Raw genomic sequence first — 25484 nt, forward strand, 5'->3', positions numbered from 1 at the left:
CACCCTGCGCTGCCCATCGCGTCAGCTGTGGTTTTGGGGTAATAACCCCCAAAAGCGGAACTCCTGAAGCTTCCAGAGCCCTGCTGGGATCTTTTTCCCTCCCTCCTGTTCCCCCACCAGGCACGTTCCTGCTCTCCCCACCGCTCCCAGCTCAGCTCCTGGAGCTTTCAGGTCCCAGCTCCCTGCAGCCCCCATCTGAGGCCAGACGTGCTGGGACAGCGCTGTCTTTTATCAGCCCGGCCATAAAAAAACGCCGGAGCTGGTAGGAGCTGATGGGCTGGGGCCAAATCCTGCCCCAAAAGCAGGGAGATGGAAGGAAGGGGGCTGGTGATGTTCCCACTTGGCAGGTGCTGGGTGAGGGCTGGGGGTGCTGTGCCTGGCCCCGCCACCCCAACCGCTTGGCAAAAGGGATTTTTAATTATTATTTTTTTATTTTTTTATTTTTTTATTTTTTTTTTGTCTCCAGCCAAACCCAAAAATAGACGGATGGGAAGTGGCTGGGGGCTGGGTTTGCCATTAGCATGCAAAATGGGGCCATTTGTCTTCCTGCAGCTGGTTCTGCTCCGGCGCGGGAACTGCAGCAGCCGGGCTGGGTGCGGGGACGCGACGGCCCCAAAAAACCTCCCCGGCCCCTCTCAACCCCTCTCGCTGCCCCTTTTCCCTGTGGGACAGGGGGATGAGGTGTCCCCAAGCCCTTTGGGGTGGGCAGAGCGGGTTGCTGACCCCGCTGTGCATCAAATCCATCCTGTGGAGGGCAGGAAAAGCTGTGGGGTGCCGAAAAAAGGGCTGAGGAGGTGGAAAAGGGAGGCCCCGGGGCCTTATTGAGGCTGGGGGATCCTCATTCCCCGTTCCCCGTTAATTGCCACCTCGGTAATTGCCAGCTCATCCACGCTGCTTTAGGAGCAGCCAGGAGCACACAGACATCCTCCTGCTGAGCCCCAGTGGGGATCAGAGCCGTGAAAAGGCCGAATCCTGCCCCAAAAATCCCCAGGACCACTGACACCAGCTCTCCCTGCCCCAAATTTGTTCCTTATCCAGGCCCCGGTGGTGCCCAGTCTCAGGCCCCATTGGCTCCCAGCGCGGCCTACACAGCCTGCTGTGCTGGTGGCGGGGGCGGAGAGGAGGAATTGGGCCTGTAATTAATTAATTAGCAAAGATCCCCACTCCTTGCTGCCTTTATGGGCCGTTGGACAGGCACGGTGCTGATGGTGGGGGTTTTGGGATCGGGGAGAAACAGGGAGGGTGTTCAGAAATAGGGGGGCGTTCAGAAATGTGGGGGAAATTAGGAAACCAGGGGAGGAATTAGGAAACCTGGAGGGGTGTTAAGAAACTGGGGGGAATTCAGAAACGTGGGGGGAATTTGGAAATCTGGGGGAAATTTGGAAACCTGGGGGAGATTTGGAAACCTGGGGGGCATTCAGAAACTGGGGGGCACTGAGGAACCCGGGGGGAATTTGGAAACCAGGGGGGGCATTCGGAAACCAGGGGGGAATTCAGAAATATGGGGGGAATTCGGAAACCCAGGGGGTTGCTGGTTCAGGGGGTGCTGGCTGTGAGCCTGGCACACTCCATGCACACCCCACAGTGAGCATTTGGGGTGAGGGGGGCACAACAGGGCCGTGACTCCTTGCACACGCACGGGGGGCAGAGCTGTGACGGTGCAGGCTGAATGTGTGGGACAGGCGTGCTCTGAGCATTGGGGGGGGAGATGCATGAGTGTGTGCAGTGTGCATGCACGTGCAGGGGTGTGGGAGCACGTGGGTGAGTGTGCGTGCGTGTGCATGTAGGTGGGTGTGCACACGTGTGGTGTGTGTGCATGGAGATGTGTTAGCACATGCAGTGTGTGCATGCAGATGTGTTAACACGCACCGTGTGCACACAGATGTGCATTAACACGCGGTGTGTGTGCATGGAGATGTGCTAACACCTGCACTGTGTGCGTGCAGACGTGTGTTAACACGCAGTGTGTGTGCAAGCAGGAGCGTGTTAACATAGTGTGCATGCAGATGTATGTTAACACACAGTGTGTGTGCATGTAGACATGCATTAACACACTGTGCGTGCATGCAGGACTGTGCAAACAGTGTGTGCATGCATGTGTGCAGCCGTGCAGTGTGTGTGCATGCACAAGTGTGTTAACACACACACTGTGCACACCAATGTGCATTTACACATGCAGTGTGCGTGCATGCAGGAGTGTGCTAACACAGTGTGTGCATGCATATGTGCAGCCATGCAGTGTGCGCACATGCACAAGTGTGCTAACATGCACATTGTGCACACCGATGTGCATTTACACGTGCAGTGTGTGTGCGTGCAGGTGTGCAAACACCCCCCCTGTGTGCATGGCGATGTGCATTACCACGAGGTGCGCGTGCACGCCGCTGTGCATTTACACACGCAGCGTGTGCATGCAGCTGTGTAAACACACACACCGTGTGCATGCAAACGCGCATTTACACACGTGCAGCGTGCATGCAGGCGTGCAAACACCCCCCGCGTTGCACACCGACGTGCATTTCCACACGCAGTGTGCACACAGGTGTGCAAACACCCCGTGTGCATGCAAATTTGCATTTCCACACTCAGTGTGTGCACGCAGGCGTGCAAACACCCCCCCCGTTGCACGCCGCTGTGCATTTACACGCGCAGTGCGCGTGCAGGTGCCGCGCGCTGTGCGCATGCGCACCCACTCCCCTGCTCCCCCCCTCCCCTCCCGGTCCCGCCGCCGCACCGGGAGGCCCCGCCCCTCCCGGAAGCGGAAGTGCCGCGCTGCCCGCCGGGTAACCACCGCGCTTCCGCCGCCGCCGCGGCTGTTGTTGTCGGTCTCTCCGCCGCCGCCGCCGCGATGAACAAGAAGAAGAAGCCGTTCCTGGGCATGCCCGCGCCCCTCGGTTATGTACCGGGGCTGGGACGAGGGTGAGGCGCTGCACCGGGCCCTGCTCCCTCCTCCCCCCGGTACCGGGCCCGGTTCCCCTCACGGCCGGGCCTGCGCGGCCTCAGGGCCCGGTGAGGCCTGGGGCTGCCCCGGGGCACCGGGACCGGCTGCGTGAGGGGCTGGGACCCCCCGGTTACCCCCCCGGTTACCCCCCCGGTTGCCCCGTCCTGCCCCGGTACCGTGCAGCCTCCGGGGCTCCCCTTTTGCCGTGCCCAGCTCGGTACCGGGTGTGGGCAGAGCCGGGAGCCCCACAAACCCCAAACCCTGCAGGGAACCCCCCCCGGGGGTATGTTTGTGGGGAGCTGCCGGTGCCCTGCCCGCCCCGGGGGTCCCGGTGGCGGTGCCTGGGGTCGGTACCGGCCGTGGCGCGGTGCCCGTGCGGTGCTGGGGCTGCACCGTGCTCAGTCCCGGCCCCGTTTGTGTCACCGCAGGGCCACCGGCTTCACCACCCGCTCGGATATCGGCCCCGCTCGCGATGCCAACGACCCCGTGGATGACCGCCATGCGCCCCCCGGGAAGAGGACGGTCGGGGACCAGATGAAGAAGAACCAAACGGCCGACGACGACGATGAAGATTTGAACGACACCAATTACGACGAGGTGATGGGATGGTGATCGCCCTGGGGGTGCTCTTCCCCAAACAGAAGAGCAGTCCCGTAGCTCCCCATTCCCTGCTCATAAAACTCTTCGTTAGCTGAGGCTTCAGGGCCAGGCTTTCCTCACAATGCTCCTTTTTATCTATTTTTTTTTATTGAGACTCCATTATACGTAATGGTGTGGTGCTCACAGACCTCTTGTTCTGACATTGGTCCAGATGTCGAGGTTTAATTATCCACACAGAGCACTGAGCGTCTTGGGAAGAAGCCCATAAATAAATTATTAGTGGAAGTACTCTGGGATATGTTTTTTTAGTGTTCTTCTGCACAACTGACATCAGAACTCTTGTGATTTGGCGTATATTTGTCTTCACATGGCCTGTGTAGTCTCTGGTGTTTAAATCCCGCTTTGGTTGGTTAAATGTGGCGTTATTCCTCTTGTTTGCTTTCAGGAATTTAAACAAAAAGGCTGTTAATGGAGGAAAATGCCCATCCTGCACAGGGAACCTGTTTATTGCTTAATAGAAGCAATTTTGAAGCACTTTTTTCTTTTAAAATGCTTTGGGAAAATAAACACTAGGGGTGGTAGAAGGAAGCTGCTTTTATTGAAGGGCTGTGCTAGATGCTTTTATTTAGGGCTGTGCAAGATTAAGACTCACCTGCTCTGGCCTCTTTGTTTCCCTGGGTGGCAGTGCTAGGTGTGCAACAAGAGCTTGAAACTGACCGTTCTGCTTTTCTTTTCTCTTTTTTCTCCTTTTTATCTCTCCCTTCACGTTCTTAGTTCAATGGCTATGCTGGGAGCTTGTTCTCCAGTGGTCCCTACGAGAAGGACGACGAGGAAGCAGATGCTATTTATGCAGCTTTGGATAAAAGGATGGACGAACGGAGGAAGGAGAGGAGGTAGGGTTAATCCAGCGCTGCTGTGGGATGCTTCCTAATTCGTTTGTGTTTCAGAGTTTTCCTCTGGAAAAAGTGTTTTGTGTGCTTTCTGATCAAACCCCGTCTTCTATAATACTTAACGCCTTGCACGGTGTTACTCTGAGCATAACCTCAGTGCTCCTTTCTCCAAGGGAACAACGGGAGAAAGAGGAAATCGAAAAATACCGTATGGAACGACCCAAAATTCAGCAGCAGTTCTCAGACTTGAAAGTAAGGACAAACTCACAAATGTGACTTTACCTCTCCTTTGGGGGAGACGGGCGTGTGATTGCATGTATTTGCTCAAAATCTGCGTGTTTTCACACAAATACTTTCTGTTGGGGAAAAAAACATGTATCAAGCTGGTAGCTGGTGGTGCAGAAGCTGTTGTAGGATTGAAACGCTCCCAAGTGTAGTTCTCAGTCACAGTTGCACACTCAGATGGTAAAACTGGATCTGCTGACTAAATCTTCTGTTCAAACAAATAGCCAAAATGATGCATTTTATTCATGATTAGTAATAAAACAGTGCTGCAGTCACTGAGGTTAACCTGCATGTTTGTAGCTCTGGGTTTAAGAACAAAATTGGTTTGGAATTTCAGTCTGGACTAAAACCAAATTCTAATTAAATGCACCTAATTCTTTTCTTACATTGGATTAGGGGAAGAAAAAATCTGATCTTTGACCTCTAAGTCTTTTTTTCTTGAAAGAATTCAAGATGAATTAAATCTGTAAAGGACTGTGGGTAGCTTAAAGGAGCAGATTTCTAAAATAAATAATGACAACTCATGTTTGAGTAGCGGAAACTAGCGGAGGTCACAGAAGAAGAGTGGCTGAGCATTCCAGAAGTTGGCGATGCCAGGAACAAGCGTCAGAGGAACCCTCGTTATGAGAAGCTGACTCCTGTACCCGATAGCTTCTTCGCCAAACATTTACAGTCGGGGGAGAATCACACCACTGTTGACCCACGCCAGACGGTGAGTATGGCCTGGCGATCTGACCTGTTCTTTATTAAGCAGAGACAAAGGTTAATCAGTGCGTTCATTAGTGGGATTTAGAGGGAAAAAAAAAAAAGATTCTTGACAAAAATCTTGCTTTAGTTTGCAAGTCTGTCAAAGGAATTGGGGATGTTAAATTCCTGTCCTTGCTGGAATCTTTCAGTGCATACCCATTGCCTGACAAAGTCTAAAGATGGACAGGGAAGTCTGTTTCTTGTGTTAAAAGTGGAAAAAAAGTGTCTTTTGCTGTAGTGTTTTTTGATGTAGAATGGGGATAATGAGTTTTGGTGAACTTAACATCATTTTTTTCTGTTACACTAATGTCTTGCAAAAAGGGAACAGAAAACAAAGGTCGACTTCACCTAGGGGTTTGCTCAGCCCAGGAGCTTGAGTTAAAATTACTGAATTTTCAGTTGATAATAAGTCAAATACATTTTGCTTGTTGCTACTGTGGTCGTAACGGTTACAGAAGAAGCTGACTGGCCCTGAATTGGCACCAAATGCCCATGCGACTGCTTTGTAGATATACAGCCTGAATTCTTTTAGAAACTTCAAGAGGTTTTTAGGAATATGTTCCTCTCACTCTTGTTTTTAGCAATTTGGTGGATTGAATACTCCCTATCCAGGGGGCTTGAATACTCCATACCCAGGAGGGATGACACCAGGCTTAATGACACCTGGGACAGGAGAACTGGACATGAGGAAGATCGGCCAAGCCAGAAACACCCTGATGGACATGAGGCTAAGCCAGGTAAGCATGTTGGAAGGTGAGATCTGTCATAAGTTTACTTAGAATTGGTGGTGTGCTGCTATTTAAGACCTGTTTTTAGGGAAGTCTTTTGTTCTCTTGGGTGTTAGATAGAAGAAATAGCTTAGCTGCGACTAGAAATAATTTTTCACTCCTCCTTTCCCCATCTCATGCTCTCTACACTAACAATTTCCCAAGTAGTAACAGTTTGTCATTGGAAGTCTTGGTCGTGATGGGAAAATGAGCTGCACTGGTACACCAGAGGTAGGCTTCAGACAGACCATGCTGATAGCTCTGTCAGGGAAGACATCTCTTTGGGATTTATTCAGGACAGAAAGCTGAAAAATACTGCTCTCGTGTAGTTGACTTCCATTCCTTTTCATTGATTTTCCCATCCAAATCTGGTTCAAACTGAAAAAGATGAGATTCAGCTGCCCGGGCTGCAAGACCTTGTAGTGGCTGGCAGCCAAGCCGCTTGTTTTCTGGCTTTGCAGTGGTTCTAAGTTTTGAACTGCAAAGCCATGTGTTTTAGAAATGAGGACAAAAGCTAATCAGGAAGAGAAGGGCTTGTCTTTTCCTTCTTCCTCGGTCTTGGTAACAGATAAATGTCTGAAGATTTTTTTGTGTAGCAGCAGTGCCTTGTGCAGGCAGGTTTGGGGCTGGGAGCGGTCATTTCAGCAGTGCTGGCTTCACTTTCCCAGGTGTCAGACTCTGTGAGTGGCCAGACCGTAGTGGATCCCAAAGGATATCTGACAGACCTGAATTCCATGATTCCCACACACGGAGGAGATATCAAGTAAGTCTAAGGGTTGGCTGATTTAGCCTCTTAAGGGCTGTGATCCTGCATAAAAATGGAAATCTGCCTGAATGAGTGCCTTGCAGGTAATCTTTAGTTTGTAAAAGATGGTAGGTGAATTTAGGGGATGAATTCTTTTAATGTGAGGTCCAGTATTTCAGCTGATGTGTTTAGCATCTGACCTGAATGAATTAATTGTGGGGATTGTTTCTGTTCTATCCCTGGACTGTATCCAGGGTGATGGTAGTGTGCAGCTGCCTGCCAGCCAGGAAATTAGCACTACACAGGTACAATTAGGCTTGACTGGTCACCTCCAAAGCCATGTGTCATGAAGGATTGCCATGAGTCAAAACAGTATGAGCAAATCTTGGTCATAAGACCTGACCTAAATCAATACTGTGGGTTATTAGCTTCCAATTGCAAGTGCCCAGCTGCAATTCCTTTAAAATAAAAATGTATATAAGTATATTTAAATACTAAGCCAATTTTTTACTGGCATCTGAGTGTGGCTGAGAAGAACTGATTGTGCATACTGATTCAGGAGAATTGTTTGCTAGCATGCTGAAAACTTCTACCTGTCTTTTCCCTTCACTAGCGATATTAAAAAGGCTCGTTTGCTCCTGAAATCTGTACGAGAGACCAACCCTCATCACCCACCAGCTTGGATAGCGTCAGCCCGATTGGAGGAAGTCACTGGCAAACTGCAGGTGGCTCGGAATCTTATCATGAAAGGAACAGAGATGTGCCCCAAGGTCAGAATTGCTTCGCTTCCCTGCTGGCCTTTGCAGGACAGTAGGAAAAGGTGGTGGTGATGAGCAGCATCTGTCTGTCAAGCTAGTATCAGCTACAGCCTGATACTGCTTCTTTATCTGCAATATTAAAAACACATTTAGCTAAAAGCTCTGGTTTTAGGTTCTCAGAGTACTTGTTTTGATGTAAAGGAAAGCTTTTTATTTTTTTTTTCTGACAGAGTGAAGATGTTTGGTTAGAAGCTGCTCGGCTTCAGCCTGGGGATACAGCCAAGGCTGTCGTGGCCCAAGCTGTCCGCCACCTCCCGCAGTCCGTCCGGATCTATATAAGAGCAGCAGAGCTGGAGACAGATATCCGTGCAAAGAAACGTGTTCTTAGGAAAGGTGAGAGCTTCTGCAGCACCAGGGAACAAAGCCTTAGAGTCCCTCTGCATTGTCTTGTAAATTGCTCGAGATATGTCCATAAGATTTTTTAAAAATCACTTTTATTTTTTTCCTCCTTGGTGAAAACACAGTTGTTAATAATGTATGCCTTAGCGCTGGAACATGCTGCTGTTGAATCAGAGTGGAGTGCTTCTAGTATTCGTAAAACAGCCCCCAGCAGAAAGCTGCTCCTGCTGAGCAATTGCAAAATGACATCTCACTGAAAACAATTCCATCTTGGTCAAGGTTAGAGAGGTAGATGGAAGCAATTCAAAAAAAACATGCTCTAAGGGGAAAAGGGTGCTTTAACAATCTTCTTGTGATATGTTTTAAAAAAGATGTCAGGCTTTATATATGAGTTTTGGCTTGTCTATAACCTGTTAGGGACCACAGTGAGATTTGGTGGGGGAGCTTTAAAGGCCTTGGGGTTCTCATATCATTGAGCCTGGTGAGCCTTGGGATTTGCTTTAGTGTAGCAATTTCTGTGTTCTTGACAAACAGCTTTTCTCTGTGGTGCTTACCCAAAACCTTACATCTTCATTGTATTGAACTTGGAAGTTTCCCTTTTGTGGAATCGCCGTCTTTTCCCAAATCTTTCTCTTGTAACAGCAGTTTGTGCTGTCCTGGGCCTGGGTTTTCCTTGCAGGTTCACAGTATTAGTGAATTACTTTGATTGATGTGCCTGTCTCAGTAGGGATTAGATCCTTCCCAGGTATTCAACTGTATCAATTACATCTCACGACTTTAATCTAGACCGGGAAAAGGGTCTGGATTTAATATGCTTAATCTCTGCGATGCAGTCTACAGCATTAAATAACTTGGCTTCAAAGGGAGTAAATTGCTTCCTCCTTACTACTGCATGCAAATTGCATATTGGTGTGAAATGGTCTCTTACCGCATGTGACAATGCGTGGATGAAAGGCACTTGAAGATTACTGGGGCTGAAGTTGTGGGACTTCAAATATTAATTATTTGGTAGCTTTATTTTCGTTGGCCAAGCAGCGCAGTGTTGTCTGGAGCGTTGCTCCCGCAATACCTTGTTCTTCTGCAAGAACAATAACAGGTGTTTAACGGGGAAAACACTTTTACGTGAGCAGAGGTAGGTTTCTCAGTCCAGCTCAGGTAGGAAGGCATCATGTGTGAAAGCAATGACTTGTGCATCAAGTCCTGAGGCTGTTCGTTTGCTGTAAGCGTTGTATCTTACTCCAGTTTGTGGAACCACCTCCTTACTCTCTGATACAAAGCTGTAAGTGGAGTGGAATATGATTTACCGTGATGTTTCCACTCTCTGCATGTCAGCAGTCAGCTTCACAGGGCTCCTGTGCTACCCGGGGAACACCAGTAACAGTGCTTGGGTGTGTAGCCTTAACACAAGTGGCAGGTTAACCCAGTATTTGTCCAAAAATATAAAAGGCTGACTGCCATTTAGCAATGTCACTAAAATGTGAGCTTTCATAATGCATTTCTCTCTCCTGTCTGTTGGCTGTGTGCATTTCTGCCGTCTAGCACAACGTCTGGAGTTTTTTAAAGCCTCTCTCTGGCTACAGAGACAGCAAGCTGAGTGTTTAAAATACATCTTGAGGTGTAAAAATCGAACTCTCTATCTATGAAAACAGGCTCTGTCTTGCTGAGTGCTGCTTTCAGCTCTCCCACACTGATATTACTCACTCTAAGTGAATATGCTTCAGAAAAATCTCCTGCTGCTGTAGGCTCTAGGAGGAATGGTTAATGCCCAGACGCTCGGTGCACACTACTTGTAAATGCTCTGTGTGTTTCTGTAGAGCTTGGATGTGCTCTGAAGTTCATGCTCAGCAGTGTGCCTCAGCCTTTGCAGGAGTGCTTAAAGAAACAGCATTGCCTGGAAGCCTGGCAAGCTCCAAAGTACTTCTAGATGCATCTTCTCCTGCTTGTGTGGTACTTTCATTATTGATAAAGGATGTGTTCAGTCCTCTCTTCCTACGTCACGTTCATGTATAATCACCAGGGAGGCAATGAAACCAATGCTGCACCGTGTATGGTTATCTAAGCTGTAGTGACAAAAGGATTTTTTAAAAATCTTCTCACTAGTAGAAATAAAAAAAAATCGTTTCTCATTACTTTTGAAGGTACGCTTGTGGGTAAAAATTTCAGAGAAAATAAGGGCTTAATGGTTTTGTCAGACGAACCCTGTTTGCAAGGCATTTGTCTTAATGCGATTTAATGAGGCGTGGAAATCCTAAAGAGTGTGAAATTCTGTATTAGAGTAATGTAGCCTTAACCCTCGTATATTTGAGATTTTATACCAGCCTGGTATGTATTAAGGCAATATATTTGGAATGTCTATCAGCATCCAGAAACCCTTTGACCGTGCTGAGAGTCGAGGCTTTGTTCAGCTAGGTGTTTTACTGAAGAGGAAGCAATTACAGCTTGTAATGAGAAAAGCCCTTGGCTTGCCAAAACCTGTTTCCAATTAAATTTAAGTTTTTTTAAAATTTATTTTCTGATTTTAAGTTCCTATCATTGAAGCAAGAGCTAGCATAAGGACAGTTCCATCCGTTCTTCCAGGAAATTTCAGCTGTAGTAAAACAAGGCCCTTAACGTATCATCTCTGAAAACAATATTTCCTTTGGGGAACTTCTTTATCGTGATTTACATAATTATTTTTGCCTCCCTAGCCCTTGAGCATGTTCCAAATTCAGTGCGTTTGTGGAAAGCAGCTGTGGAGTTAGAAGAACCTGAGGATGCCAGGATCATGCTGAGTCGAGCTGTGGAATGCTGCCCAACTAGCGTTGAAGTAAGTTTTTTTTTTAAAAAAGAGGAAAATAAAGCAACCTCCTACGTTCTGTTCTAGGTTAGCAGTAGAGCTTTGACAACGAAAGGCAGGTAAGTGCGCTAGTTTTCTACTAGGCATTTTATGAAGGATATGATGAGTAGAAAACTATTTTTCCCCCAGACTTAATTGTCTGGTAGTCATTATATGCCTCATTTTCCTGCGTAATTTTTATGTTAGTTATGCCAGTGTGCTGCTGTGCCTGCAGTGGCCAATTAACCATGTTTACATTCATGTTTAGTGCCTTGACAATTGTGAAAACAAGCATATGTGTAGCTTGGGGAATCTAAGACAGAGTTGCTTGCTTCTGAAATGTTGAACCAAAGGGCGTGTGCAGCAGCCTGGCAAATGGAGATGGTATCTTGAGATGATTAGGATTTAGCTCTAAGGACAGTCGTAGACTCTGGTTCTATTATTTCTGCTTTGGTATTCTGCAGCCTGCTTATACTACGTGAGGACAATTGCCAACTAGTAGCAAACAGAATGAAGCTGCTTATCTCTTTGGGCTGCCACTGTCATCTCCTTGTTCTAATCTAAAATACATCTTCTGTTGCTCTGCAGTTGTGGCTGGCTCTGGCGAGACTGGAGACATATGAGAACGCTCGTAAAGTCCTCAACAAAGCCCGTGAGAATATTCCAACAGATCGTCACATCTGGATTACTGCTGCCAAGTTGGAAGAAGCCAATGGAAACACCCAGATGGTGGAGAAAATCATTGACAGAGCCATCACATCCCTTAGGGCTAACGGGGTGGAAATCAACAGAGAGCAATGGATACAGGTATGGGCTTGGTCTTGGTTAGCGACCCAGGTGAACCCTTCAGGTTCTGTTTTGAAGGCTACTGATGCTTGGTACTGTGGGATCGAGCTATTCTGCACTAGGCTTACCAACGTTAGAGCCCTGTGGAAATACAATAGGTGAGACTAAAACACAGAGGAGGGACAAGGGCAGATTTAAGCAATACTCTAGGGTGTCGTTATGTATGCTGAGCTGACGAATATCTGGTTTACTTCTCTCTTGGAAAATAACCAGCTTCAAGTTGAAGCAGCTGCTGCCTCAGGTGGGATGGAGGCCTTAAACCTCTGGGGAGTTATTTATATGTATTTTTGCATATGTCGTTTTTGGCTTAAAAGGTACCTGTTTGCCAGTTCAGTTGGGTGGTGTTGTAAGAAGTGAATACAAACATCGTGTGTGCAGCAGATGGGAAATACTCTGCTCGTCCTTTATTGGCTCACACTGCCTCCTGAGGCTGTGCAAAGTACTCACAGCTGACATAGGGAACCCTGTTGCATGGTAATGTTTACGAAACATGACCTCTGCAGGTTCATTACGGTGACACATCATCCTATTTTTGACCTCCTGTACTAGAAAAGCAGCAAGAAGTTTTATGTATGGCTTTTCAGTGTTCTGGTCGGCTTTGAAAGCTGTGGTGCTTGAGCTTCCTGAGTTAGTAAGACACTTCAAAGGCTGTTGCCATTTAAATCGCTTGATGTTCAGGTTAAAATAACTTTTTTCCTCCTGAATGTGTCCTGTTGCTATATTTAAGCATAAGCCTTTTAAAACTATTTACTACTGAAATAATTCACAGGGGGTCAAGGCAGCAAAATGTTCTTGGCACAGTGCTTAAAAGAGTATCGGTAACGAACAAAGTATTTAATACTAAACGGATATCCTTGTTAACATCTAAATGAATTATAACTTTCTTTTTACAATTAAAGGTTAATTTCAACTTCTGTTTAAAAAAAAAACAAAAAACATCTGCATCTGTCTTCTCGAGTTCCTTTTTGGTACTAGAACTGTTCCATTTCTGTTACCTGATCAGGGAGCTTTTTAACAAGTTTAAGCAAGTCACGCGAAGCCTTCTGAAAGCTTTGTCAGACACTTTCCTATATGTACTCTAGCGACACAGCCTTTGCAGCTGTAACTTAACAGTGATTGAGGGTATTTGCTTAAGACCAGTTCTTGCTTAGTTCTTTTTCAGACTTAAAAACCAAAGCTGAAAGCAGGTCAGTAGCTTTGATGCTACGATTTGTTCTTCTTGAATTCTTGCATTTTTTTTATTGGACAAATCTCCGCGTGGCCCAACCCAGGGGAAGTCAGTGCAGCGGTAAGACAAGACCTTACAGCCTGGAGAGAGGTCACGCGTTGTCACACTTTCTCTCCTTCTCTGACTCTGTGCACAGCTATAGTGCATTCCTTGTGGGTGTAGTCTCACTGGTGTCAAGATCTGTTTGAGTAATAAGATACTCGTAATGCACAGTGACCCGCGGTGTCCCCGTGTTTGTGCCTGAGGAACTGCTGCTGCAGAATCTGACTTACTGTGCTGATTTCTCAAAATGAGCAGGCTGTTACTCTTGTCTCTAGGATGCTGAGGAATGTGATAAAGCCGGAAGCGTGGCCACGTGCCAGGCAATCATGCGAGCTGTGATTGGGATTGGGATCGAGGAAGAAGATCGGAAACATACCTGGATGGAAGATGCAGACAGTGTATGTCCTGCTGTGATACTCATTTTTTTTAAACTGGGGGAAATGGAACTGGAACCAGGGAAATTAGGTTATTTTAATCAGTGAAAGCAGATGTGGTTCACATGTTATCTGCCTGCATTTGGCCATTAAACATGCACTACTAACTAAATTATATCTCAGCATGGGAAGTACCTGTTTCAGTGGCCTTGAGCTGGGTTTACAGCAGTAGGTGGACATGCTAACGTGCTTATTTTTTTCATGTAAAAAGCAAAGTGTGAATACGAAAGCCTTTACAAAGCCTTGCTAATTTTTCAGGCTGGCCTCTGAGCGTCAGTCCCTCAGGCCAGTGATGCTTGTGCACTGACAGAGGAACTCTTAGAAATTCCTCCCTGCTTCCCTTTTAAAAAGCTGATAACAACTGCTCTGTTATATGGAGTGACCTAATTCATACATTACTCACTGAGTTCTGTATTGAGTTATGAATTGTGTCATTCTTTCTTGCCCTTGATTTCAGCACAACCCTAAGCTGACTTAATTCCGGTCTGTTTTCCTTAGTGTGTTGCTCATAACGCTCTGGAGTGTGCCCGAGCAATTTATGCATATGCCTTGCAAGTTTTCCCAAGCAAGAAGAGTGTGTGGCTGAGAGCAGCGTACTTCGAGAAGAACCATGGAACAAGGTACGTGGACCCCTCTTTGTGTGGCTCCTTAATACAGCCTGCTAGACCAGGGAGGTAGAAAAGCTACAAGATCAGCAATAAAGTGCACTGTTCCACAAAAGGAGTGAGTTCAGCTGGTGAAAACTCAACGGCATTGTTTGCTGGTCTGACCTTCTTTGTTGAGGTTATGGTCAGAGAACCTTATTTTTTTTTTTTTTTTGTAAGATCATAAAAAGTTCTTTGACAAAAGGAATTACTTATTCATAGCTATTTTTACTAGGTAAAGTAGGGATAATGATCTTTCAGAAGGCATTTCTGGAAGAAATTGAGAATACAGAATGACAAGTCGTCATGTGTTTCATTTAATTTTTGTAGGTAAATTGCTCAGACACAGTGCTAAAGTATTTCTGGCATTTTCTGATTATACTGTGAAAGTGTATCAGAATCTGAACTAAAATTGGCATTATACTATCGCAGCCTGGGCAAGAGCCTGGGGCTCTTGTTTTGATTATTCATAAAGTACTACACATGTGAACCTTTTTGCCCAAGGTTTATAATAAACCAGTCTATGTAATAGACCACGTACAGATGTGGAGTTAGTCCTATTAAAGCTTATTGTGTGGAAGTGACTGCAGATGCTGAGTTCTACATCATTCAAGGCTTACTTTTGAACAAGTATGTCTTTGCTTTTGATGTTGTTCTCCCATGTTTTCCCAGTGGTGGCTTGCTTTTAAGCCCCTTATTCTACCTGAAGTCCATTTTCTAGAGGAGGAAAAAAAATATTCAATAAGATCAAGCCAGCTTCATGCAATAATTCTGAAAAACTTCCTGTCTTGGTTTCTGCTAAGGTTTGTTTAGAAAAGTGGCTCTTTCCAAGACAAATGAGCTGTTTATGCACAGAGTCTTTCCGCAAAAGCTATCAAACAAAGATGTCTGAACAATGAGCCGTTTGTGGAGTGCTGATTTCAGAACCCTTGTGAAAAAAGACCTCACCCTTTCCTTGTTAATGAAACAACTTATCAAGGTTTACAATGTTGGACTTTGCAACAATATTTATAGCATTGAGTGATAGTGGAAATGGTGTGTGAGAGCTCGCCTCTGGCAATATTTCCAGTGATTGTAACTTGCTCTTTCTTGTCTCAGGGAATCCTTGGAGGCTCTTTTGCAGAGAGCTGTGGCTCACTGTCCCAAAGCAGAAGTGCTCTGGCTCATGGGAGCCAAGTCGAAGTGGCTGGCAGGAGATGTGCCAGCAGCCAGGAGCATTCTGGCCCTGGCTTTCCAGGTGGGTATGTTACATGTGTGATGGTGTTCAGTGTGACTGCTAAAGAGAGCAGAGTAGGCCTTTTCTGTCAACACTCACCTGATTTTTGCTGTCTTTCAATATGAGGGGTTTTGCAGTGTTCTTTGATACTTTTACGTGGCAAAAATGTCATCCTGTAAGATAGCAGCAAGCTGGAACCCAGACTTTGTTACTGCTCTTTCAGTATTCCCCACCAAGCTGTGAGTTCACAAGACATTAATGTTACTGTCACGGTTCCCACCCATCCCAGTCATGGATCAGAATCCTCCTGTGCTGGGTAATGTCTTCTCATTAAAGAGGGTAGTGATCTGCTCTAATTAGTGAGGTTGCTCTATTAATTATGGCTTCGACCAAACCCACCAATCCACGGCAAAATGAAGGGAATCCATGGATGCTGGAAGATGGGCAGAGTGGTATGCTGGGAATGAGGCCCCAAAAGCTAAGTGACAGTTAAAAAAACAAAAACAAAAACAAACAAACAAAAAAAACCTAATAATAATTAAATTACAGCTTCTGAACAGGGAGGTAAAAGTGAGTTACTTCCTAGACTTGTTCTTGGCATTTTGTGTTAATATCCTGAAGACTTCTTGACGTGGTTGTCACCGAGATGACTTGAATTGGAGAACTTGTTCACAGATTTCAGCTGAGAAGCTGAGCTCCAGCTTCTTTGTTCACGGATAATAAAGTGAGGGTCTCACTGTGACAGACCCTGTGACTTCTTCCAGTATTTTAACTGGAAGTTCAGAAGATCAAGCATTAATGGTTTTCAACGACTGAGAAGTATCCAGCTTCTCAACTGGCATATATCTTTGTGTTGTGCATCTGTTTTGTAGAATTTCTGTAAACTTCAAAGGTCAAAGAAGACTGGGAGGAGCTTGAACTGAAAAAAAAAAAAATATCCTAGTGTGGATTGGCAAAGCTCTGATTTCAATTTTAATCTGGATCAAATGAAGGATTAAATCTGCTGTTGATTCACTGTATGCATTTGTCTGTCATTTTATGTTCTTGCAGGCCAACCCCAACAGCGAGGAGATCTGGCTGGCTGCCGTGAAGCTCGAGTCAGAAAACAATGAATATGAAAGAGCAAGGAGGCTGCTGGCAAAAGCTCGCAGCAGTGCCCCCACGGCAAGGGTAAGGATGTGTGAAGGGTGGAGAGACTTAAACTTCTCGTGCCCATGGGGGAGTTGAGTCGGAAGGAGAAGTTCCTTTAGTTCTGTGGCCTGAGTGATTGACCAGATGGCTCCCTGCCATTGCCTTTTGCAGGCACTGTAGCGCTTCTCCAGTGAATTGCGACACAAAATCGGGGCATGATGGGAAAAAAGGCTAGGATCAAGGGAAGGGTTTTATTTTTTTTCTACACAAATGGCAAAAGTCAGGAAATTCCCAGTTTACAGCTGTTTGTATAATGTTCCTGTTGCATAAAAGCGTGTCTTGGAAAAGAGAGAGAAAATACTTTCACAGAAGACTCACTTACGCTTGCAGTGCTAAAGACAGCACCAGTCAAGTTTGTTTAAAGTTACACACTTGGGTTTATCTCTGCCCTTACTTCTGGTATGATAAACTTTGCCAATTTTTAGCTGCGTGTACAGAACCGTTTTAATTTTTCCAAGTACGAGAAAAGATGTGGTTTGTTATGTGGAAAATGAGATTCCCCTTGCCCCCGATTTGTACTTTATTCTTGATCTTTTAGACTGGCCTCTTCCTTCTTTATCAGTCAGGGAGCTTCTGTCCAGCTGGAGTTTGAAACTCTTGCTGCAGACTTGATGCCTCTCTTGCAAAGTCATGGGGGGGGAGTACGGGAATTGGGAGGACAGGGATTAAAGAGCAGCTAAATGGTTGTCAGTCTGTAATGTATTTCTAACAGCTGTAAGCAAAAAGGAAGGTGTTCGGAGGCAGAAAAGCAAATTTACCAGTGTGTAATTAGCAGGAAACTCTTGCAGCTTAAAGCCATAACTAGGAATAGGTGCTCTTGGTGGCTCTGTGTCAACTTTTTGTTAAATGTTGAGGAAGAGGTTGATCACTGTCCCAATTCCTTTAATACTTGTGTTTTACCTTTCTCATTGCTATCTGTTCCTGCAAGTTAACCCTGACTTTTTTTTTTTTTTTTACTCCAAACTGTAGCTAATGAATAACATGCTAATGAATGTATGAATGTGGGAACCCACTGCGTTGACAGAGTAATGTTGACAGAGTAATGTTTCTTCAATGGCTGCTAGTGATAAACGGCTACGCTTTTTTTCTCAGGTCTTCATGAAGTCTGTGAAGTTAGAATGGGTGCTTGGAAACATTGCTGCAGCCCAGGAGCTCTGTGAGGAGGCCCTGAAGCACTACGAGGACTTCCCCAAACTGTGGATGATGAAAGGACAAATTGAGGAACAGAAGGAGCTGGTAGAGAAAGCACGGGAGGCTTATAATCAAGGGGTAAGACGTGTGTTATGGCAAGTTTGCTTTGTGCTTCTGGCATGGACAGATGTCTGTCCCTCCACTTTGATTTGAAAGGCTTCAACCCAGATTAAATGAAGAGGTGATTTCTGTTCTCTCCCTGTTATTAGTTAAAACAGTAACAGGAAAATACTAGGATCTTGAAAGAAGCGGCAAAAATACCAGTATCCATGTTCACTTTCTTGCTTGAGAGAGTTTGCTGTATGCTTGACTACTCACTAGTATGAAAAAGTCACTGCACAATAATCCTCTAAGACCTGTAAGGACTAACGGTAGAACTCCTAATAGAAAAGCTTGCTAATGAGCTTAGATACACGCTGTAAAAGGAGGTGGGCTGCAGAGCACTTGTCTCTTTTAAATGGTAATTGGTGTCCTCGTGTATGAACGCTCCTGAAACTCATCAGCCATGAAAGTAATGTGGAAGCAAGTTAATGACTTCCCAGGCTTCAAAGGCAGTGTGTTTGCTGCATGTTCTGTGACTTGGTTATGGATTAGAGCCCTCCATCTCCAGACAGAGCACAAATTGTAGGTGTGCTGTTAAGGGAGGTGTATTCTTTCCTTTCTCTTGCTGCTGGAATAGCTCAGTGCTAGCTGGTGTGCTGTTATCTGGCTGTTCTGGACATAGGAGAAACTAATTTTCTGTACTGTTCAGTGCTGTAGGATTAGCTAGAAGTAATTTGAGTGATGTAGTCAGCTTTATTTCACTTCCGAAATCCCCAGGAGAATGTAAGGAAGGAAGTGGATTTGTATAGGGATTATAATATGTTTTCAAGTGTACATAATATGCTTTTTGTTATTTTAAACAGTTGAAAAAGTGTCCCCATTCCATACCCCTGTGGCTTTTGCTGTCCAGGCTGGAAGAGAAGGTGGGGCAGCTGACCAGAGCAAGAGCCATCTTGGAAAAGTCTCGCTTAAAGAATGCAAAGAATCCAGATCTCTGGTGAGTTGTAGCCCAAATTCTGTTCACATTCACTTCAGGATGGCTATTTTACATGTTAGCTGGGGGTCTTTTGCTTCTATTATAGTCACTTTTTTTATATAACTTTTAATCTAGGCCATTATAAAATAAAGGTTACATTTCTTTTTGAGTGGAGAGGAATGGGAAGATGTCAGCCACCTGTATGTATTCAGAATATAGGCAAATGTTTGTAATTTCTTGTAACTTCCACGTGATTTGGTGTTGGTTTCCACACAGTGGATGTTGTCATAAATATCCTGGCTCTCTTCCTTACCAGGTTGGAGTCTGTGCGACTGGAGTACAGAGCTGGGCTAAAGAATATTGCAAACACTCTGATGGCCAAGGCATTGCAAGAATGCCCCAATTCAGGTGAGAGGGATCTCATTTTTATCTTAAACACGGCTATATTTGCTTGGAAAAAGATAAGCCTTTATCAGCTAAGATGTCCTTTTTGGCTGTGTTTCAAAACACTGCGTTGCAGAGAGGTGTCAGTCATCCTCCTGCAAAGGAGATGTCGAGGGTTTTTGTGAATAATCCCAGTTATTTTCTGGGATTTTCACACCAGAGGGGCCATGGGTTGGTGTTTGTGTCTTGGGGTCTGTGGTCCACGGCTTGTTCCCAGCTTTCCTGGTAAAGCATCTTGGGTGGCTTTTCTCTGAACCTGATAAAAAAATTGGCCAAGGTTTAAAGTTGAAGAAAGACTCAAGGGTTTGCAGTTAGGGAATTCAGTGGAAAAAGAATGGGTTTTTCCCTGTCTCGTTGGAGTATAGCTGGCCATAGGAGACTTCTGTTGGTGGCTTGCCCGCGCTGGTTTCACTACTACTCAGGCCTGTGTGCTTAATAACGTGCCCTGACAGCAGCTTCAGTCAGTCATGATTAGGGGATCATGTACCATAAATGTTTAGTCCTGCTTTGTCATTATTTTAACATCTTTAAGGAAGGGCAGATAGGTCATATAACATAAGTCAGTTGGTTCTAAGTAGCAGTGGAAACATTTGCCTCTTGGGATGGGAGGCGAAAGTGCAGAATGCTTCCCTATTTTTTTGGCAGAATTAGGCAAAAAACTTAATCATCTAAACATGTTGACATCTTTGGAGAGAAGATGTCACAAGTACAAAAAGTAGTAGCCTGCCACAGGGCAAGCCTCTTCTGTTTGCCTTCAGGCCCGGTTTTGGAAGGTGTTTAATTGGTGGCTGCTGAAGTCCCAGTGAAATAGTGGGAATTAAGTGGCTTTTATGACATGATAAACTCATTGCAAGCTGCTCGCTGTGCGAGTGGGTCAATAAAGCTACCACACAAGCCCCACTTTGTTTTGGGAATGACCTAATGCTTTGTGTGTGTGTGTGCCACCACAGGCTTTTTTACAGCATCTGCCTGTTGCTATGGCAATAGGCAGCAGGGTCTCAGATTTTGTTTAAATAAAATAGCTCCCAACCCTTATCTGAAAACTCTACAAACAAATAAATAGAAAGCCTGCAGGAATTAGCTCATCGGACACCTACAGTCATGGAAACCAGAGACTTGTGTCCATCAGTTGCTGAACTGGTCACCATTCCTTACGGTTGATGGCACAAAGAAGGAAACCGAAATACAGTGGTGTTTGTGTCCTCAGCTGGCCTGAAAATAAACCCATAAAATATGGTTTGACCCTGTATGTAAAGAGGAAACAGGCGAGAAGGGAAGAGTTCTGCTCCAGTCTGTCACTGCAGTCATCAAAGTTTGTATAAATTCCCGTGGTGCGGTTTCTGGGAAGTGAGAGCACTTTGATAGAGTCCTGGCAGACACCAGCTCTCAGGCTTTGCTTTGAAGTGATCAGCAGGTATGGCTGGCTGACGTGAGAAACTGGAGATTTCATGCTCCTCTGAGCGTGTTTCCTTTCTTGCTTTTGGCAATGAAAGGATCTAGGGATTAAACCCAGCTTTGCTGGGCCTGCTATGTCCTTCATCGTGTGCGCGGGGAGCCAGCAGCAATAAGGCTGCGGTGCTCCTTGGCACCCTTGGAGCTGCTTCCAAGTGGTTTACTTCTGGGACTTCTGCTGCTGAAGCTACCTGCTCAGACAAATGCAAGTCTTTCACTTGGTTACTGCTGAGTTGCCCTCCTCTGTTCCACTGCTTCCAGTGCCTCCTTGGAAAGCCACGAGCTTTCTGTGCACGCCAGGTAGGGAGTGTGGAAGCTGCAGTTGGGTTATGGCACAGAGACGTTTAGAACTGAAGATCCAGTGTGGAGCTACCTGTAACTCAATTTCAGAGTCCTGAAGGAAATACAGGTGCTGAAAGAGTGATTTGAGGTGGGGTGGAGGCATGGGGATAACTCCCAGGGTGGGGGCAGCAGTGCTGCTTGCTTTGGAGAGCACTGGCCTGCTGGCAGGATGGGGAGTTGAGGCTGCAATACCACTGAACAATCTTCCTCCTTGACTTGATTAAGGAATCCTGTGGTCAGAGGCAATTTTCCTTGAAGCGCGACCGCAACGAAAGACCAAGAGTGTGGATGCTCTGAAGAAGTGTGAACACGACCCACATGTCCTGCTGGCTGTGGCCAAGTGAGTTCCTGTGCTTCGTGTAGTAAAAAAAACACCAAAAAAACGCATTTTTGTGTGTGGCTGCATCCGTGATGAAACACTGCACTTGAGCGTGACCACATGATGCTGGCTGCAGCAGTTTTAATAAGCCTCAAAGCGGGTAACAGCTCTCAAGCTGTCTCCTAGTAACTGTGCAAATCTGCTGCTCTGCCTTGATTCAAAGCCGGGGATGTCAGCCTGCCCTCCAGCTGTTCTGGTGGGTCTGGGGCTGCGGCACGGAGAGTGATCCATTCACACTGGGTCCCTTTTCAATGCTGGCTTTTGGCAGTCTGAAAACTGCATCTTTGTTTCCCCTGAAGTGGAGTTCTAGCATGTTTTCAGATAAGCTAGGCTTCCTCTAGGTTTTATAGGGTGTGTTCTCCCTATTTTTGAAAATACGGACAATTTTTGCTGGTGGCTGTTCACTTCTTATGTAGCTGACTTTCCGTGTTCTTCATATTTTCTCTCTATCCTAGATTGTGTTGGATTTTTTAATCTTGATCTTAGATTGTGCTGTTCCAGTCTTCTCCCTTCCTTGAATTTCTGCTCTGTCAGTTTTTCTTTCAGTTGTGGCCCTTCCTGGAATGCAGACTACAAGTCACCCTGTAGTTTGCTTCTCTGGAACAGGAAGATAATCCACTAGGAATTGTCTTCTTTTCTAAATCAAGTTGTGAGGCTTCCAGGGATGGAAAACTACTATTAGTTTTGACTCACCATATCCCTTCTGATCTGATGCGTAGATGGCTCTACAGCAGTAGCGATTGGAGCAAACTTTCTTCTCTTTCTTTGTGAAGACCAGAAGAGGTTAATGCAGGAAGCACGTTGCCCAGACAGTTGCCCAATTCTTTCACAACCCTTTTTTATAGGCCAAAGAAAACTGTAGGATACACTCCAGTGACTGCAACGCTGGCTTCTGCCAGATAACAGCTGCCTTGTTCTGCTTTAGCAGCAAGTGAGGAAAAAACGTTAACTTTTGCTTTATTGAAGCTGCTTCCAGGCCCCTTCTGGTACAACCTCAGGCAGTTTTCGCAGCTAATCCCAACACAAACAGCTTCCACCTCCCATCACGGCTTGCATGTGGGTATGGTAATACCACGGCCTGTCACACGTTTGTGGAAAACTTTCAATCTTGCTGAAAAAGGCCACTACCTGCAGGTGTTTCGCCTCTGCCATCGTTGTTCGTGCTCTTTTAAATCGCAGTTTATTTAACACGGAACAATCAAGGGTATTATAGGGCTTAAAAACAATCACATAAGCTGTATAATTTTATGGCTGGCTAAGCTCTTTATGAGGGATGGCTGTTTGATTTGATAAGGACCTTACTAGCTCAAATGAACTCTTTAATGCAAAGGAATGAAACCAATAGACTATTGATTCAGCTGGTTAATTACCGGGGAGAAATTTAAGAATTCGCAAGCACCTTTTTTTGAAATGGCAGCAGTCAGGCTGAGTGCCAGGGTGCGATTTGAGTGTGGGACGTTGCATGCTTGCCTTTCCTCGTAAAGTGGAGGTGGAAGGAGCAAGGTTAGTGTGCCTGAGCCTGTGACCACATGCGGTAATGGCTCCAGTGCTTATAATTTGCAACTGCTTAGATGTTAATTGCTAGATGATAAAATGAACTTGAAACCTTAGAAAATTGAGGGAGGGGAAAATAGATGGAGGTAGGTGATCCTGTCCCTTTCTACGCTACGTCTGGAACAGCAAAATTAAACAAATGATTTAGCAAAGATAGACCTCAGGGTAATCCTTCCCCTCTCCGGGAGCCTGTCTCTTCCTTTAATTGGGACTGTCTTTACCTGTTACAGAGTGCGGGCAGTAAGGAGGAAGCAGTGGATGTTCTTTCCACTCCTCTCCTGTCTCTTCCACTCCCGGGGCAAGTGCAGTTTGCAGATGACTGCAAAATCTGATGTTTTCTTCTTGGGAGAACAAAGAAATGAAATATCTGTAGTGCCTTGAAATTGGAGTGCCTGCAAACTGCTGTGTTCCTCTGAAGAGGTTCTCTCTTCCCTTCTGCTTTTCTCACCAGGTTATTCTGGAGCGAGCGTAAAATAACCAAGGCCCGGGAGTGGTTCCACCGAACAGTGAAGATTGATTCTGACCTGGGGGACGCCTGGGCTTTCTTCTACAAATTTGAGCTTCAGCATGGCACAGAGGTGAGCGTGCAGCTGGGCACGGGGAGCAGGGAAGGCAGCAGGAATCCCTTGCTGGTTACTCTGTCCGGGGAACTGCTGCAGTACCAGGACATGCACACCGCTGCTGCTCCCTGTCTGGCTCCCAGATGAGGAGGCTAAAGCTGTCACGCCTGGTCTTGAGCGAGCAAGAACAGGCATGTGTGGTGCTTTTTAAAAGACACTGTCATTAGCAGAGCTGTCTTTCAGGCTGCTTTGCCATCCACAGTTGTGCTGGTTCGTGCAAAAAAGCTCTGAAATCAATCTTGCTTCTGTAAAACGCAAGAGGAAACTTTCTCAGAGGAGACTTTCCTGTAACTGCAGTGCTGGATGTGTGCAACTCGCCCCCACGTCTGCACAAGTGTCAAGTGCAGGTTGCACGTGGACACAGCTGTAGGAACAATCTGTTCTAATCTCTTATGGTGGTTTTTACTGCCTGATATTACTGAAGTGATGGGAGTGTTTATCTTCTGACTTCAGAGAGACCTCTCGCTTGACCTGTCTCATGCAGGTGGCAACACAAAGGAAGTTTCTGCTGCAGTTTCTTTGGTGTTTCCAAAACTTGCTCGGTTGTTATTAGGCCACTTTGTTCAGTGAGGCAGGAGAATTTCAACCCAGGTTTCCAAACTGCCTTTAAGGGAGGTTGGGGGAAAACTTTGGATGAGTGTTTGAATTAGGGAGGGGACTTTAAATTTTCATCTCTCTGCTGGAACAAACCAGAGCATTAAGAAACCTGCAAACTGTTGTTTCTCTTCCTCACAGGAGCAACAAGAAGAGGTAAGGAAGCGCTGTGAGAACGCTGAACCCCGCCACGGAGAGCTCTGGTGTGATGTCTCCAAGGACATAGCAAACTGGCAGAAGAAAATCGGAGAGATTCTCGTGCTTGTGGCAGCCAAGCTTAAAAACACCTTCTAGAGTCCGCTGCCTTCAGCTGGATCAGCCATCTCTGTAGGACCTGCCTGCTTTCCTGCTTTCAGTTCATTTGCCTGCAGAGTGGCAGATTGCAGAGGACAGGAGATGGGTGGCAATGCGACAGATCTTCCTTCCAAAAAGCAAAGCTGGGTCCTCCTCCTTTTCCTGGTGATAGTGCTCTTGGCTCTCACAATGCACTAATCAGCTTCTGCAGCACAAATGCATCTAATTCCCCTCTGAATGTCGCTGCTGGTGTAATTGTAGGGGAGTTTTGTGAGGCTGTGTTGGCATTTTCATTTTGATGCCTGAATCCCCTCTGTAAATACAAGCCTCAATCAGCGCTTGTATGGTTTCTGATGTTAGCAGTTGCTCTGGATTCCTCTGCAGCATGAAGTGCCCGTCCTGTCCTTGTCCTCCTTTGTGCAGTTTCTTTAGTGTTTGGCCCACCTGATGCGATTTCTTTGCCAGCACCTGTTTTCTTGCTGTTTTTTAATATCCTCAGAGGAGATGGGGTAGGACTCTGCTGGGGGGAGGAGCTGGACAGCTGAGAAGAATGGCTGGGCTGAGCCTTTTTTAAAAAATATTCCTTTTTTTTTTTTTTGCCAAGGGCCTGGTCTAACTTCACCTCCTCTGCAGGCAAGCTGCAACACAACTTGAGTACTCCTCAAACCTGAGCAGATGGAGCATTTTGTGAAATCCCAGAGCATAGTTTTAGAGACTTCCTTAATTTTTTTAAATGTACATAGTGTCACCTTATTCTTCTAGGTGCCCAATTGCGTTAAGCACGGCGGTATTTTAAAGTAATAAGGGAGAAGGCAGCAATCCCTGAAGGCCCTTTCAAAGGAATCACCTTTTGTTAGAGCCATCGAGAGACTGCGCACTTAGTGGCGACTGCTTTTTCAGTGTGGGTGTTTGGGATGGCCGTCTTCAAGTGCAGATGGCAAAGAGCAGATTAATTAGGGCGAGATCTTTGTGTCTGGGACCCTTTGAAGGTTGTCTTCAATTTTCTATACTCGCCACCTGTATTATTTTGACCTAACGACCCTTACTG

General features: G+C 45.9%; 1 protein-coding gene across 1 annotated transcript; it reads left to right on the forward strand.

Moving 5' to 3' along the window:
* Positions 1-2766: 2766 nt before the first annotated feature.
* PRPF6 (pre-mRNA processing factor 6) lies at positions 2767-24773 on the forward strand. Its single transcript, XM_084537807.1, has 21 exons — positions 2767-2919; positions 3370-3538; positions 4316-4434; positions 4605-4683; positions 5252-5428; positions 6045-6200; positions 6899-6993; positions 7589-7745; positions 7964-8126; positions 10820-10938; positions 11536-11754; positions 13339-13461; positions 13996-14117; positions 15240-15378; positions 16408-16527; positions 17641-17817; positions 18645-18778; positions 19074-19165; positions 21221-21335; positions 23380-23506; positions 24284-24773. Exons 1-21 carry the CDS (start codon positions 2849-2851, stop codon positions 24434-24436), a joined length of 2826 nt encoding a protein of 941 aa, XP_084393933.1. The 5' UTR covers positions 2767-2848; the 3' UTR covers positions 24437-24773.
* Positions 24774-25484: the final 711 nt, after the last annotated feature.

Source organism: Aythya ferina (genome assembly GCF_964211825.1).
Source record: "Aythya ferina genome assembly, chromosome: 16".
NCBI lineage: Eukaryota > Metazoa > Chordata > Aves > Anseriformes > Anatidae > Aythya > Aythya ferina.

Coding starts and splice junctions, on each gene's coding strand:
- PRPF6 (XM_084537807.1), top strand. CDS start 2,849: ATGAACAAGAAGAAGAAGCCGTTCCTGGGCATGCCCGCGCCCCTCGGT. Junction 10,939..11,535: donor GCTGCCCAACTAGCGTTGAA/GTAAGTTTTTTT, acceptor GTTGCTCTGCAG/TTGTGGCTGGCTCTGGCGAG. Junction 14,118..15,239: donor GAGAAGAACCATGGAACAAG/GTACGTGGACCC, acceptor TTCTTGTCTCAG/GGAATCCTTGGAGGCTCTTT.